General features: G+C 40.5%; 1 protein-coding gene across 1 annotated transcript; it reads right to left on the reverse strand.

Moving 5' to 3' along the window:
• Nucleotides 1–4,126: 4,126 nt before the first annotated feature.
• On the reverse strand, nucleotides 4,127–15,894 carry LOC149211781 (putative protein phosphatase 2C 25). The gene is made up of 2 exons (XM_089388478.1): nucleotides 15,662–15,894; nucleotides 4,127–4,478 (listed from the first exon to the last, which is right to left on the reverse strand). The coding sequence occupies exons 1-2, from the start codon at nucleotides 15,892–15,894 to the stop codon at nucleotides 4,127–4,129; spliced, it is 585 nt and encodes a 194-aa protein (XP_089244604.1).
• Nucleotides 15,895–16,847: the final 953 nt, after the last annotated feature.

Here is a 16,847-nt window from a genome sequence, read left to right on the forward strand (position 1 = left end):
AAGGTAAGACACTATACGTGAGGGGAATTGCCGAGTGAAGATCAAGTTTGCTGGCATAAAGTTATATTAGTTGTATGACTCAAGTTCTAGCTACTATCTAAAGAAACAATAAACTAAAGGGATCGCAACTGAGACGTCCTCAAACTGCAAATACTTCTACAAAGTCCAAATAGTTAATTACCTATTTTCTTGGACATTATCACAACTTGATAACATAGTGACCTAACAGGTTTTATCCCCCAAAGGATGCGCTATTAGTCCAACTAAAGGATAAATGATACTTACAAAAACGGTTTATGTAACTATGGAGAGTGGACTCTTTTCCCTACCAACTTATTGGTTATATGGCTGCAATAGTTAACCATTACAGACTAAATTCCCCTATCCAACTTCAATATAGTAAAATTCACTTCTATAACATGCACGTTCAATATAGTCAAATTCATTTACACAACAGTCAAGTAAAACTGAGTTTGTAAAATTGAGTAAAATTATAGCTTATTCGTGGGAATCTTTTCTACTATTAATATACTAGAAGTTATTAAAACCAGAAATAATGTGTTCACTCTTATATACATATTATTTTTAAATTTATTAATGTAAATAATAATATATATATATATATATATATATATATATATATATATTATTTTTTAATTTGTTAATTTAAATATTAGTTTATTGTATTTATATATAATGTTAAGAGGTAAGATTAGTTTTATATTAAATTATATATTATGATTAAATATAAATATTAATTAAAAAATCATAAAAAAATTATAAAATTAACTGTAAATAAAAAATTTATAAAATTAATAGTAAGTAAATAATAAATGTATTATAATGCTATCGGCATTAAAAAATAAAATTAATATTAACATCAAGTATTGAACCTAAAAAGTAAAATATTATTTCAAAATTTATCCTCTGATAAAAAATAACATTATAATTTTACTATACTAATAAATAAAATAACTAACAACTAAAATATAGTCTATATTATGGTTAATTTTTTAATTACGATAATAATTAATAAATATTATTTAATAATTTTTTAATTACTATAATAAATCAGTGATGTTAAATTGAAGTGTGTTTAGATTTTAATTTTATTTTAGTTTAAGGTACATGAAGATTTATTGATTTTTTTTTTAATTGAGAGCTTAAATTGATTCTCAAAAGAATATGATCAACATATGTTTAGTCTTAATGGTTATGGATGATTGTAGTGTATTACAGAGTTTGTTAGGTTGCGTTGACTTTTAAAAAAATAATAAATTAGATTGGTGTCAAGTAGCTCCCCACCCACCAATTTTTTAGAGATTTGAGATTATTCCAATTCTAATAAATTCCTCCATGATAAATTCCTTATTATTATTTATGGCATTCATTTATATAAACAAATTTTATTTAGCAAAATAGTCCAATAAAATCTGTAATTCCTTTTTTTCTTTAAGTTAAAATCGACCTATAACCTTTTTATACATGCTTAATCAAATAAATGTATGCATTAGTAAGACATTTTTCCTATTACAATAATTATTTTTAATTATATTTATAAATCTTTAGACTATACAAATTGCATTAATATTTGTAATATAATTGTACTAATTTTAATATTTTTTAACTTTATTTAATATACTATTTCATAATGAATAGCTTTATTTATTTAATGTTTTCAATGAATTCATGCCTAAGATCTTAAATCAAAGTGTGTTTAGACTCTGTATGTTAAAGTTCGTTTAGACCTCCGTAACCAATGTCCACGCCATTGGAATCTTATGGAGAAACTAATTAGTTTGCTATACTATTTAAATGGAACGTCAAAATATCACACAAAATATAGTCTTTTATAGTTTTTTAAATAGAAAACTTATTCAATATAAAATTAATAAAAATATTTGTTTGCAATAATATTTACTAGCGCAAATAATGATTTTTACTATCTTATTTATATTTATTTATTAAAAAGACAGGTAATTAGTCTTTTGTATTAGGGTGACACTCACTTTATATATATATATTTATTTATTTATTTTATGGACATAGATCAATTAGAAGATTTAAATTTTAATTTTGCGGTATAGGAGAGAATTTTTCTTTATAATAGAATAAAGTATTCTATCATAATCTTGCACCGATACTTTAGATTCCTAATCAATAATGAATGGAAATGATTTCTCAATGATTCATTCCACTATTGATTAATAATTTTCATCATTGTATTTATACTTATATGACTTCTCTTCATACAAAATAAGATAGGAAAAATAACAATTTTCACCTTTATATGGAAGGAAAACTCTATGTCTATAAAGGAGTGGTTCGAAGACAAGCGTAAAATAACTACATTACTAAAAAAATTCGGTCGAAAGGGATAGTAAGGATGCCAATGAGACGGAGAAAAACAAGAATAAAAGTATTGATTACGCTAAAATTAAGAAGTTATGGGCTCAATGCGATAATTGCGAGAACTTGATATATCTCAGATTCTTGAGAGAGAATCAAAGTGTTTGTAAAGAATGTGGATATTATCTGCAAATGAACAGTTTAGATAGAATAGAACTTCCAATTAATCGTGACACTTGGCGTCTTATGGATGAAGACATGTACACTCTAGATGTTCTTCAATTTTATTCTGAGAATGAACCTTCTCATTCTGATAATCCACAATACACAATTCTTCTTTATCATTAGAATCTCAAAACTTTCTACATTTCTCTTATTAATCTATAATAAAATTTAAAATTTAATAATAGTGTACGCGTATTCTTCATTATAATATTCTTCAAAATTCCTAGACGGAATTGTTTTAACCGGTTTCTTGGGTGAATATCTGCAATTAGCAACTCTGTGGGATTGTAATTGAGTTTTATATCTATTACAATTCTGTCAGTTATAAATTTCCTCCATTTACCGACTAACAAATATTTTCATTGATTCCTCCTTTAAGATGTAAATGGTGGTTTTCTTGACATTCCTTACTAGGGGATATGTTCAATTAGCCCCGTTAGTTCTTTTAAATTGTGAATCATATTTAATCCATAACAATATGTTTGTTCCTCCATTTAACAAATTACCCAACAGTTGCACTGCTCCTTTCTCTAAACCATCCATGCCTGTAATTTGTCACAAAGTTTATAATCTTCACTTCTTCTTTCCTTAAACCATCAAGATCTGTAATTTGTGGCAAAGTTTATAATCTTGTGAACATTGACATCATATAGCTTGGTCATAGAACCATTACGAGGTTGAACGTATATATCAAATGCAATGGCAATTCAAATATGATAATTGAAATTGAATGAAAGAAGTCTGAAGAAAGAATCATTGGACCTGTTAAGTTGTATTACAGTACAAAAATGAATATAGATGTTTGTCATCTTAAATAAAAGAATGGAGGATTTATTCTTCCCACTACTGGCTGATCAAAATTTAGGGCGGAGTCGTTTTAAAGTCCAACAAAGTCGAACCTTCAAGTTGGGCCAGGTAGTTGTTATTTGAAGTTTCGTTTGATGGCAGTCATCCCTCACCTCATCCACCCTAATTCTACTTCCAGCAAAAATGTCTGAGTTGTATTATCATCACACTAATATCATCTTGTGATCTTCTTGCTACTGCTACTTCTACAAGCCTTTTGCAAGCAGCTATAGGACCGCCTTCCAATGGTGTCAAATTAGTCTGCTTCTCAACGCAGAAAGGCCTGGCAATGTCTACCGCTTCTTGATTACCGACTGCATCCCACAACCCATCTGATGCCAAAATTAAGAATTCGCAATCAGATGTTATTTCAATCTTTCTAGTCTCCGGTTCAGCCGTTATCCATTCTTTCATGTGTGAGTCACCTATTGCCCTAGTTACAGCTAGGGACCCTTGAACTCGCCAAACACCGTGGCGAAGGTCCACAATTCCACCCAAATTCTATATCCATTGCCGTTCGTCCTCCCTTCCAGCTCGATGATCACATCTAGGGGCTTCAGAAGCACCATTTCTGCTCAAAACTGCTCGACAATCCCCAGAATTGGAAAACACTAAGTTGTCGTCTATAATCAAAGAAGTCACACAGGCAGTGCCGCTGCCAACTTTCTGCTTCAAAAACTTTCCATCTATTGCTAAGTACCCATCTCTAACAGCCTGCTTTCTCTGTTTTGTCTCCTATGTCGACCATAGCATTGACAATATTCTGCCCAATATTTTCGGCAGCGAAATCTGAAGCTTTGCGCCCGCTATGACCATCAAAAACCCCAAAGAAGGCCTGTTTGGAATCACCAAGAACATTGACAATGGCCTTGTGGGTGTCCTCGATAAATTCTCGCCGACCCTTTTTTCTTGAAACCGCATAATGAGAACCCTCCACATTAACCTCCTTCGCCTGCTCCACTGCTAAGAACAGTGAATATAGGTCTGGCAACTGTAGCGTAATATCCAGTCTTTGCAAACGTGCCCTCTTTAGCTGAGGCGAAGAGCACTTGTGGGCACTCGAACCAAGATAAAATGTGAACAGAATTTAAAAGAAAGAGATGTAGCTCTCAGGTGTGGCCTGCACCTGAAGACTACACTCACCAAAATAGAGAGATCACTCTCGTACACTCTATTCATCATCAATGAAAGATTACATCAATAAATACAATACTAGGAATTAGGAAGTTGCACCCAAACCCCTAAACTTTAGGAACTAATCCTAAAATAGGGAGAACGTTACAACAATGTAACCATTTTCTCCATTAATATAAAATAATATTAATTATTTTTAACTCCCCCCCTTAATGGAGAAAGGGTTCTCCTGGACTCCTAGCATCTTTCTAAACAATTCAAATTTCACTCGTGCAAGAGGCTTTGTGAAAATATTAGCCACATTGTCACAAGTTTTACAATATACAACAGCAATTTCTTTAGACTGTATTTTCTCTCTAACAAAATGGAACTGAGTGTCTATATGTTTGGTGTTTTTGTGAAACACTGGATTGTATGCTAATTTAATGGTGCTCTGGTTGTCGCTTTTGATGGAAGTGGGATTCTTCTGTTCTTTTCCTGCATCTTTGAGAAGCCTTCTCAACCAGATCACTTCACACGTTCCTGCACACAATGCTTGATACTCAGCTTCACATGAAGACAAGGCTACAATACTCTGCTTCTTGTTGCTCCAAGCTATGACCCCGGAACCTATGTTGAATGCATAACCTGTGATGGACCTCCGATCATCCAGGTTACCTGCCCAGTCTGAGTGTGAAAAACCTGCTAGAGTAACATCAGATACATCAGTGTATAAAATCCCATAATTAACAGTACCACAAAGATACCTTAACACGCTCTTTGCTGCTATCCAGTGACTTTCAAGCAGTTTCGACATAAATTGGCTCAACATACTAACAGAGTATGCCAAGTTAGGTCTGGTTGTTGTAAGATATATCAGGTTGCCAGCCAGCTGTCTATACATTGTGGCATCAACCTCCTTAGTGCCATCGTCACTGCTCAATTTCAGATTCTGCTGCAAAGGTGTCGCTGCTGTTCTACACTGATCCATACCAAAATTTTCCAACAGATTTATGGCATACTTCCCTTGGGTAAGAAAAGTTTGCCTAGTATCTCTGAATAATTCTAATCCCAGACAATAGTGAAGGCTTCCGAGATCCTTCATCTCAAAAACTTGTGCCATAAGCCTTTTGATTCCTTTGATTAAATCATCTGCATTTCCTGTTATAATCATGTCGTCCACATACAAAGAAATCAAAATATCTGCCCCTGGTTATTGTACTTGGTATACAAAATTGGGTCATTTAAACTTCTATGGAAACCAGACTCTATAAAGAAAGAATCAACCTTTTTGTACCAAGACCTGGGTGCTTGCTTTAAACCATATAAAGCCTTTTTCGATCTGCAAACAAGATGTTCCTGCCCCTGCTTTACATATCCTTCTGGCTGTACTAAGTAAATTTCCTCTTTTAAATCACCATTTAAAAATGCAGATTTAATATCAAGCTGGTGTAATTCCCAATTACATTTAGTAGCTAAAGCAATAAGCATTCTAATTTTATTTAGCTTTGCTACAGGTGCAAAAGTATCATCAAAATCTATACCTTCCTGCTGTGAATATCCTTTTGCAACCAGCCTAGCTTTTAACTTATCTATACTTCCGTTTGCATTCATTTTTTGTTTAAACAACCACTTGCATCCTATGGGTTTTTTATTCTTAGGCAGCTCAACTAAATCCCAAGTATCATTTCTAAGAATTGATTCCATTTCTTCATTCATTGCAGCTCTCCATTCCTTAAACTGACTAGCTTCTTTATAATTAGAGGGTTCTACAATGTTCAAAACTTTTGACATCAAAGCATAGTTTCTCAATTTTAATGGTAATTGAGTCTTCCTACCTGACCTCCTTGGTAGGGGACTTACCTCAAATTTGTTTTCTTCTGCTATAACTGGGCTTGCATTATCACCTTCTTGTTGTTCTTCTTTTTGCTCTTGATCTCTTTCATCCTCGCTGCTTTCCTCCAACAACAATGGAATGTGCCAATCATCACCAACGTCATCTTTCCCTTCCTGTACATGTTCATGAAACACTACATCCCTGCTTCCAAATGTCTTACGAGACTCAGGATTGAACAATTTATATGCTTTAAATTCTGTGCCATAACCAACAAAGATGCATTTCACAGCTCTAGGATCTAATTTCTTCCTATCAGCTTTGGGTATATGGGCAAATGCTTTTGACCCAAATACTCTTAGATGGTTTACTGCTGGTTTAAATCCATATAGAGCTTTAAAAGGGGTTTTGAAGCCTAGATACCTGGTAGGACTTCTGTTCTTCAAATATACAACAATATTAATAGCCTCTGCCCAAAAGCTATTAGATAGACCCTTACCTTGTAACATGCTCCTTGCGCACTCCACCAAGGTTTTGTTTTTGCGCTCTGCAACTCCATTATGATGTGGTGCGTGTGGCACTGTATACTGCTGAACAATCCCGTGAGATTTGCAGAATTTCATGAATTCCTTTAGCTTGTATTCTCCCCCGTGGTCAGATCGGAGAATTTTTATACTCTTACCAAACTGTTTTTCCACCAAGGTTTTAAATTCTATAAAGCACTGGAAAGTCTGACTTTTCTTGTTCAAAAAATAGACCCATGAATATCTAGTGCAGTCATCAGTAAATAACAAAAAATAGTATGCACCTCCTAGCGACCTCGTCTGCATGGATTCGCATACATCAGTGTGCACTAGTTCTAAAACATATGTTTCCTTCCTCCTATCATGCACAGGAAACAGTTCTCTATGCATTTTTCCTACGGCACAACCATTACAATTTAAATGAACATTACGAAAGATAGGGATTCCCTCGACCATACCTTTCTTCTGCAATAACATGAGGTCCTGCAAATTCAAATGACCGAACCTCTGATGCCAGAGTTGTTCGGATGTCGATCCTCCTGCAACCATGGCTTGCTTTGGTATGCTTTTTGCATCCAGTCTGTATAGGCTTCCAACTCGCATGCCTGTTGCAACTATTTCATTTCTGCAATCATTTATCACACAATGAGTCTTGAAAAACTCGACTTGCATAACTTGATCAGCCATCATGGATACAAATATCAGATTTTTCTTAATTCCAGGTACATATAAAACATTTGTAAGGTGACTAATTTTTCCATTTGGTAACTTAACTGAAATCACCCCATGACCTTTAATCTCGTATCCACTATCATCTCCTTGATCCGGATTTAAACAAGAACGCAACAAATTACAGAGATAACCATATACACACAGATGCAGCGGAAATAATACTTCATTTCATAAATGGAAAATACTGAAATATGCTTACAAACAGAAATGGCAATAAACTAGCTAGGGCGATGGTAGCTTATCTCTGAGAAGAGATGTGATGGCTACATGCCTCTGAACTGTGTTACAATGAGGCTCGAAGGCCTATTTATTGTTGAGAAACAATGGAAAAACCCTTAACATTCCAAAACCTAACCCTAGGAGATGAAACGCCAAACTGTGGGCCCCGTTTGGGGGTAAGTTGGTACATCAACTTCCCGGGGTCGTAACTTTGGCATATGATCTCCGTTTCACGCGTACAATAGCTCATTAGAAAGATCTATCCGAGCACTATAATTGTTGGAACGGGAAACACGAGTCCACCATTCCATGGACTCGTGATGCCCCCGGATTCCCCAAAAAACGTCGTTTAGGGCCTCAAAACGGCTCCGGAAGTTCAGGACCCGAAAAAACTGCTAAAAATAGTAAGTTGTGCTACAATTAAGGAAACTGAAAATGCTGAGAAAGACAATGGTGGGGGTCCAGGTGGACTTGGCAGGTGGCCACCAATATCCACCTGGATCATTCCTCCCCCCTTAGGAAGCAATGGTCCCCATTGCGTTGAGCTCCTCCATGAGATGAGGAAACTTCTGCTGAACTTGTTCCCTGGTGAGCCACTTGCCCTGCTGAAGGAGTTGCCCCGCTTTGACAACTCGATACAGTTGGATATTCTGTTGGCGAGTGTTCTTGATCTGTGTGTCCATGATCCGATCAGTTGCAGCTTGTTCCATGCAATCTGGATTTAATTCTGTGGGTTTGAGCTGTTCTGCAATGTCGGATGTGTCTAGCAATGGTGGAAAGTATGGCCGAAGGCGGTCCACATTAAATACTGGGTGCAGGCCAAGGAATGGGGGAATGCTGAGCTCAAATGCATTGTCTCCCATAGCCTTAGTAATGGTGTAAGGACCATTACGGAGTGGTCTCAATTTCCGATAGGCTCCAGTAAGGCGTTCCTTTTGCAAATGTAACCAGACTTTGTCGCCCACCTGAAACTTGTGTGGCACCCGATATTGATCATGTCGCTGCTTGTACTTGGAATTTGATTTCTCAAGAATGTCATGGACCTGCTGGCGAATATGTTGGATGTGCTCAATGAAGCTGGTGGCCTTATCTGTTTCGGACAGGATATGAGCTGAATTCATGTGAGTAGCTGCAAGTGGCATGGCCACATCAATGGGGCATAGTGGCTGGAATCCCAAACCCACCTAAAAAGGGCTATGGCCAGTGGAGCTGTGAAGAGCTCGGTTGTAGCTGTGCTGAACGTAGGGGAGGCTCTCGTCCCATGTGCGTGGATGCTTTGAGTTATACATGCGCAGAATGTGCACAATCATCCTATTGACAACCTCTGTCTGGCCATCAGTTTTAGGATGGAAGGCTGTGGACTTCGTGAGTTTGGTGTCCAGCATTGACCAGAGACTGGACCAAAAGGTGCTGAGAAACCGACTGTCCCGATCTGAGATGATAGACTGTGGGATCCCAAAGTGCACCCACACTCGTTCAAAGAAGAGTTTAGCAGTGGCTTCTGCTGTGATATTCTTCTTGCAGGCCATCATAATGGCCATCTTTGAGAACCTGTCGACGACCACAAAAACACAGTCATTTCCATGCTTAGTGGAAGGAAGGCCTGACATGTAATCCATGGAGATGGATTCCCAAGGTCGACTAGGGGTAGGCAACGGGGTATAGAGGCCTTGCTTCTTAATGGTCGGTTTGGCAATGGCACAGGCAGTACATGATCGGATGTACTTCCCAACATCCTGTCGAAGATTCGGCCAATAGAAATAGTTTTGCAGTACTGCCACTGTTTTCTCGACCCCGAAATGCCCAGCAGCCCGACTGTAGTGTGCTTCCCAAATCATCTTGGCACGCTCGCTTGAAGGAACACAGAGGTGACCGAGGTGGCATAATAGGGCATCCTGGAGGTGAAAATCTGCAACCTGCCGACCCTCCAAGAGTGTCTGGTATGTGTGGCCGAATTCTGGGTCGCTTTTGTAGAGAAGTGGCCAATCAGAAGTCTCGTGCCCGCAAGAGTTGAGCACGGTGGTTAGCGCCATGATCGGTGGTCGACTGAGGCAATCTGCAACATTATTGGTGCTGCCCTTTTTATACTTGATATTCAAGTGAAACTGTTGCAGGTATGTAGACCACTTCTGATGGCGATCATTCTGCAATTTCCCTTGGGTCTGTATGAACTGCAGAGGTCGGTGGTCTGTGTGGATGACCGTTTCCTTCCCCAAAATGTAATGCTTCCATTGTCGGCAGGCCTGTACAATGGAATACATCTCTTTATCATAAGTGGGGTACTTCCGGACTGTGTCTGAAAGTGTTTCACTGTGATATGCCACTGGATGTCCATGTTGAGTAAGGACTGCCCCAATAGCATAGTCAGAGGCATCTGTCTCGACCTCAAATGGTTGTTGTAAATCTGGTAACGCGAGCACTGGTGCCGTGCAAAGGCGATCCTTCAACTCCCTGAATGCCTTCTGTTGAGATTCAGACCAAAAGAATTTTGCTTTCGCCCCGCCCTTGGTGACTTGACTCAAGGGCCAAGAAATATGAGAAAATCCCAACACAAACCTGCGGTAGAAGTTGGCAAGACCTAGAAAGTTGCGGAGCTCTGTTAGAGTGGTTGGAGAGGGCCAATCCCGAATGACTTGGACCTTGGCTGGATCGACATGCACCCCCTGTTCATCAATGATGTATCCGAGATACTGAACGTCGGTCATGCCAAAAGTGCATTTCTCCAAATTGGCAATTAGCTTATGTTGCCGCAGTGTTTGGAGAACCTGTCGGATCTGGTGGAGGTGCTCTTCCCAACTCTGGCTGAAGATCAGAATGTCATCCAAGTATACTACTACAAAGGAGTTGGTGAATGGCCGCAAGATGTCATCCATTAGCCTCATAAAGGTTGCAGGAGCATTCGTCAATCCGAAAGGCATGACCAACCATTCGAAGAGGCCCTCCTTGGATTTGAAGGCAGTCTTCCACACATCTGAGGGTTCAATTGGTACCTGGTGATATCCTGACTTCAGATCGATCTTGCTGAAATATTTCGCCCCCTTTAGTTGGTCTAGGAGGTCATCAATCCGCGGGATCGGGTACCTATTACGGAAAGTGATCTTGTTCAGCGCCCGATAGTCAATACAGAGTCTCCACGTCCCATCCTTCTTCTGTACCAACACTATCGGGCTCCCACAGGGCGAAGAACTCGGACGGATGTGACCTTTCTGCAGGAGCTCCTGAATCTGCCTCTTGATTTCATTGTTCTCCAGAACGGAGCGCCGATAAATTGGTCCATTGGGTAGCGGCGCACCTGGGGTCAGATCGATGGAGTGCTTGACTTGACAGTGCAGAGGAATCCCTGCCGGGGAGGTGAAGATGTCTTCGTACTCCTCCGCAATCTTGTCCATCTGTAGCTGCCGTGCAGAGGGACCCCGTTTGGAGGCCGCGGCCACTGTCTTCTTCTTCCCTTGAGGGCGTATCATCAGGAAAACAAATTTCCTGGTTTTGGAAATGATCTTACTGCATTGTTTTGCAGTAATCAAAGAGATGGCAGCAGGTGGTGCTACCTCTGGTATCCTGAAAAACTTATTTCCCAATGTAATAATAACAGCACGGGGCCTTGATTCATACACAACATGTCGCTTCCACAAGTATGGTTGTCCTAGTAATACATCACAAACTTCAAGGGGAGCAATGTCACACAATACCTCATCCGTGAAGGGCTTGATGTTGTATGGAAGGCGACACTGCTGGCTCACGCGAAGATCTCGCCCTTGGTGAAGCCACCCAATGGTGTATGGTTGTGGATGTGCTGTGGTCGGTAAGCCCAACCGCTTCACGACCTCTGCCGAAATGAGGTTCTTTTGACTCCCGCTATCAACAATGAACTGTATTGGGGAGCCCTTTACCCACATCTGGGAGTGGAAGAGACGCTCCTCCTCCTCTGGATCTTCGGGTTCATTTTTCTGGATCTTTGCGGTAGCAACAGTGGCGCTGGGATCCGCATCAATGATCTGCTTCCCTTTTTCATACCCCTTATCGGGTTCTGACTCAGAGTCGGAACATGCATCTGATTCTGAAACCTTTAGCTCAGCCACCAGTGACTGCTTGGCCCGACACTCACTTGTGTTGTGAGTGGAGCTCTTATGGAACTCGCACCATTTTCCAGTGTCCTTTCTCGGCTTCGCGACGTTGTTCTTTGCTTGCAGCTTCGGCTGGTTGTCTTGGGCTGTCCCGCCTTGGCTTTGTCCTTTGTTCTGTGGTTTAGGGGCACCTTTCCCCTGCTTTGGATTCGCAGATCCAAAGTCTCGCTTCTTTTGTTTAAACTTCTGCTCGACCTTGACGGCATACCGGTATGCTGCGCTGAGCGAGGGGATGTTTAGGAACTGTATTTCTTCCTGGATGTACTTGTGCAGGCAGCCACGGTATTTGAGTATCAAATGTTGCTCTGAATCCTTGATACCCAACTTTGTGCGAAGGGTATGGAAAAGATTGGTGAACTCCGGCACGTCTTGGTCCCTTCCCTGCCGCAGCGTGGTCCACTTTATGTATTCATCCTCATAGCTTCCGACAGGGTAGCATTGCTCCTTGATGGCATCGCGGAACGAATCCCAGGTGGGTGCGGCTGAAAATAGTGAGCCAGTACTTTCATCCTTCTGCTCGCAGTAGGTTTCCCACCAGTCCTTGACATGGGGGGCTGCTTTGAGAAGAGCAAAAACAATCTTTTCCCGACTCGAAAATTCATGAACAGAAAAATAACCCTCTAGCACATTTAACCATTTATCTACGGCATCGGCGTCTATCTGACCCTCGAATATGGGGATTTCAAAATTAACTTGTACCTTAAAGGGTGTGGCGTTTCCAGAGGAGCTGTTGGAAGCCGATGCGCCGCTTCTGGGTAGCCGCTGAAGGATCTGCGCAAAGCTGTCCATCATCGCGTTCCGTTGTCGCTCGAGCGCTTCTTCGAGCAAGATTTTGATGGGATCTCCTGCCCCCTCGTATTTCTTCTCGTCCGCCATGGGAGGCCTTCGGGATTTGCGAGGCTGGTCTTGCAAAGGTTCAACCAGTTCAAGCCCTAACTCCTTATATCCCGACCTTGTTGGGGATATGCAAAGAAAAACAGAGAAAAAGCAAACCGCTCTGATACCACTGATCCGGATTTAAACAGGAACGCAACAAATTACAGAGATAACCATATACACACAGATGCAGCGGAAATAATACTTCATTTCATAAATGGAAAATACTGAAATATGCTTACAAACAGAAATGGCAATAAACTAACTAGGGCGATGGTAGCTTATCTCTGAGAAGAGATGTGATGGCTACATGCCTCTAAACTGTGTTACAATGAGGCTCGAAGGCCTATTTATTGTTGAGAAACAATGGAAAAACCCTTAACATTCCAAAACCTAACCCTAGGAGATGAAACGCCAAATTGTGGGTCCCGTTTGGGGGTAAGTTGGTACATCAACTTCCTGGGGTCGTAACTTTGGCATATGATCTCCGTTTGACGCGTACAATAGCTCATTAGAAAGATCTATCCGAGCACTATCATTGTTGGAACGGGCAACACGAGTCCATTACATGGACTCGTGTTGCCCCCGGATTCCCCAAAAAACTTCGTTTAGGGCCTCAAAATGGCTCCGGAAGTTCAGGACCCGAAAAAACTGCTAAAAATAGTAAATTGTGCTACAATTAAGGAAACTGAAAATGCTGAGAAAGACAATGGTGGGGGTCCAGGTGGACTTGGCAGGTGGCCACCAATATCCACCTGGATCACTCCTAGATATATTTTTGATCCATTTATACTTTCTTCAAGATTATCAAAAAATTCCTTTTTACCTGTCATGTGAGAGGATGCTCCGGAATTGACATACCAAATGTCATCTTCATTAGATGCTGAAAGGGCACAGTCGACTGTGAACAGTTGAAATTCATGACTGAAGTCTTCTTCTTCAGCAAAGTGTCCTCTGTGCTTTGCATTTGCCTGCCTCCTCTTTGCATCATCAGCTTGCTTCTTATAACATTCTCTCTGTATATGACCTGTCTTTCCACAATAATAACATTTCTTTTCAGAATGGTTTGCAAGCATACCTTTATGAGAATGCAGATTCTTATGTGATGTTCCTCCTTTCTGCTTGGTTGTTGTTGTGATTGCCTTCCTTTGGATGATCGTCGTTTCGCCATCAGCGCAAGATCATCACTCTGGGGGTTCAAGTTCTGCCGCCGCTCCTCCTCTTGCTGCAAGATCCCAGTGAGATCATCAAATGAGGGCGCTTTCTCCCTTGTCGACACTCCAGTGATGAATGTTTGAAAATCATCACGCATCCCGTTCATTGTGATTGCAACAAGATCTTCATCAGACACTGCCACTCTGATGGCCACCAATCCGTCTTTCACATCTTTAATTCGCGCAACAAATACAGTCGCAGTCTCCCTCTCGTCCATCCTCATTGAAAATAGCTTGCTTTTAAGTGCCAAGACTCTGCTCGTATTATGGGTCTCATACAGATTTTTGATTTTCGTCCAGATGTCTGCGGACGTTTTACAGTCTCTGATGTGCGCAATAACATTGTCTTTCACAGACATCTTCAACAAGACTTTGGCCTTGTTCTCTCGTTTTTCCCAATCTTGCTCCTGTGGCCCTCCATTCGGCTTCTGCTCATCGCTTGTAACTATGGACCAAGCATTCACATCCTCGAGCAAGGTCTGGATCTTAAACTTCCAATTTGTGAAGTTAGATCCATTAAGTTTACCAGACTCATTAAGGTAAGATTCCATCGTATTACTCATTCTGAATCTACCCAACAACAAAAAAAATAATACCTATCAGATCGATATGTCACCTCTCGATCCGATCTACAGTGTTTGGCACTCCCGCTCCAATGAGAAAATTCGGTGTCTTCAATACAGCCGAAGATCTGATCTGATAAAAAATTGATCCGATCTACCTCTCCCGGATAGATCTGCAACTTCGCCGATCTGCATCCCTTGCAAACCGCCAAACGAAGTTGAGGCTTCCCGCAGATCCCCTTGAAGGAAGATTGGCGCGTCCTCAATCAGCGTGCGAAAAATCCTCTTTGTGTTGACGCGATCCTGAGCGAAAAATCTGCGCCAATTAAAAATCGATGCGAGTATTTTTTGCTGGCGCGATTTCCTCCTTAAATTCCGTGCCAATTGGATGTTCTGGTGCTCTGGCGCGATTTCCTCCTTAAATTCCACGCCAATTGGACGTTCTGGCGCGATTAATCCCAACAAATCCGCGCTAATTCCCCCCTTCTGGCGCTTTTGTCAGTGCAAAAAGCGTGCCAATATCCTCTCCACTCAGGAAAAAAATATCTGAGTCCAAGCCAGGTGTTTTGCAGTCCACCTGCTCAATTGAGCACAAAGCTTTTGTGTACACGCGGCCACAAAGGCACTTCCAGCCACACAGGCAATTCTACCACATAGGTAAGCTAGCTACAAAGACACTTCAGCCACAAGGTGACAAAAAATCAGGCTCACCCAATCTGAGCTCTGATACCAAGATAAAATGTGAACAGAATTGAAAAGAAAGAGATGTAACTCTCAGGTGTGGCCTGCACCTAGAGACTACACTCACCAAAATAGGGAGATCACTCTCGTACACTCTATTCATCATCAATGAAAGATTACATCAATAAATACAATACTAAGAATTAGGAAGTTGCACCCAAACCCCTAAACTTTAAGAACTAATCCTAAACTAGCGAGAAAGTTACAACAATGTAACCATTTTCTCCATTAATATAAAATAATATTAATTATTTTTAACTAACCATTCTCCACAGTGACATTGACACAGGTAGAAACTGACCTCATGACCGAGCTGTTCCCCCTCTCCCTCCACACCAGATTCTCGTCTCTAACGGTTAGCACAGGGCTCAGCCCAGATACCACAAAACTGGCTTTGATGCTGTTGATCCTGGGCGTTCGGAAACCGCGATTCGAAGGGGAGTCTGCCAATATTTCAGTATCATAATCGCATATGGAAGGGGACCTGCATGATCCCAAGAACAAGGGAGAATTCCCTGCTGCAAGGCACGCCATGTTCACAATCTGCGGATGCTGCTGCTATTGTTGATAATGGTTGAGCTCGTTGCCTTCGAAAGCTCCCTGATGAACGCAGCAGTAACACCCTCTCTGCTGTTACAATTAAATTGAATGTCTCGCTAGCTCGGTAAATCCGTCGTGGCGATCTCCCGTGAGCATTTATATTGCTTTAGAGCGTTGAAGTCAAATCCGATTTCCATTATGTTATGTCAAATCAGAATTCGATTTTGTTATTGGTCATTATCTATCTACGCGAACCCTCCACATACACGTAAATCACTATCTGGAATACCACCGTGTATGCGCTGTAACGCGATGTGTGGTCATATAACACAAGATTCCTTTTTTCCTTGGCCTGGTTCATGCATCAATGGGTCGTTGCAACCGCTCACCTTCGCCGCGCCGATCAGTCGGATAACTCCATTTACTGGAAGGTTCCACGTAAAATCTTCCACATAATCACCGTCGTGACGACACCCCCGGCATCATCGTGAAGGAACGTTAGACGCACGAGGCCTGGAATTTGTCGTTCCCAGGAACGTGTTTTTTGTTTATGAATGTATCATAATTTATGGGGAGATGAACACAAATTTAAACTTTTACGAAAAACATAAAGCATTAGAGCTATCGCAGAAGAAGAAAAACTCAAAAGTGCTGAACGTATCAGGATTTCGAAACACATAAAATGCTTTATGTGCATTGACTTTAGATTTGAGCGAGTGCACACTGAACCCAATAGTAATGAACCCTATTCAGCCATGGAAAGAGCACCGAAATTACAACACCAGACTTACACGTCCCTCGTAATGGGATGGCACAAAGTGTAATCCTTCATTATTGGCGAGATAATTTTGACGGGATTTGATGATTCACACCAGGAGTTTAAGTGATTTCTTTCTTTCTAGTAAATGTTGGTAGGTAAGAAAAACACCCGTGGCACTCTCTTTAGG

The sequence above is a fragment of the Pinus tabuliformis genome, chromosome 1_1 (assembly GCF_031772625.1).
Source record: "Pinus tabuliformis cultivar Carrire ecotype Pingquan chromosome 1_1, CPIR1, whole genome shotgun sequence".
Lineage (NCBI taxonomy): Eukaryota > Viridiplantae > Streptophyta > Pinopsida > Pinales > Pinaceae > Pinus > Pinus tabuliformis.

What these genes read in the sequence shown, in the direction of transcription:
- LOC149211781 (XM_089388478.1), bottom strand. Translation starts at nt 15,894, where the DNA reads ATGGCGTGCCTTGCAGCAGGGAATTCTCCCTTGTTCTTGGGATCATGC. An exon ending in GGGAACAGCTCGGTCATGAG is followed by an intron (nt 4,479 to 15,661) that starts GTCAGTTTCTAC and finishes TCTTGGTTCGAG; the next exon opens with TGCCCACAAGTGCTCTTCGC.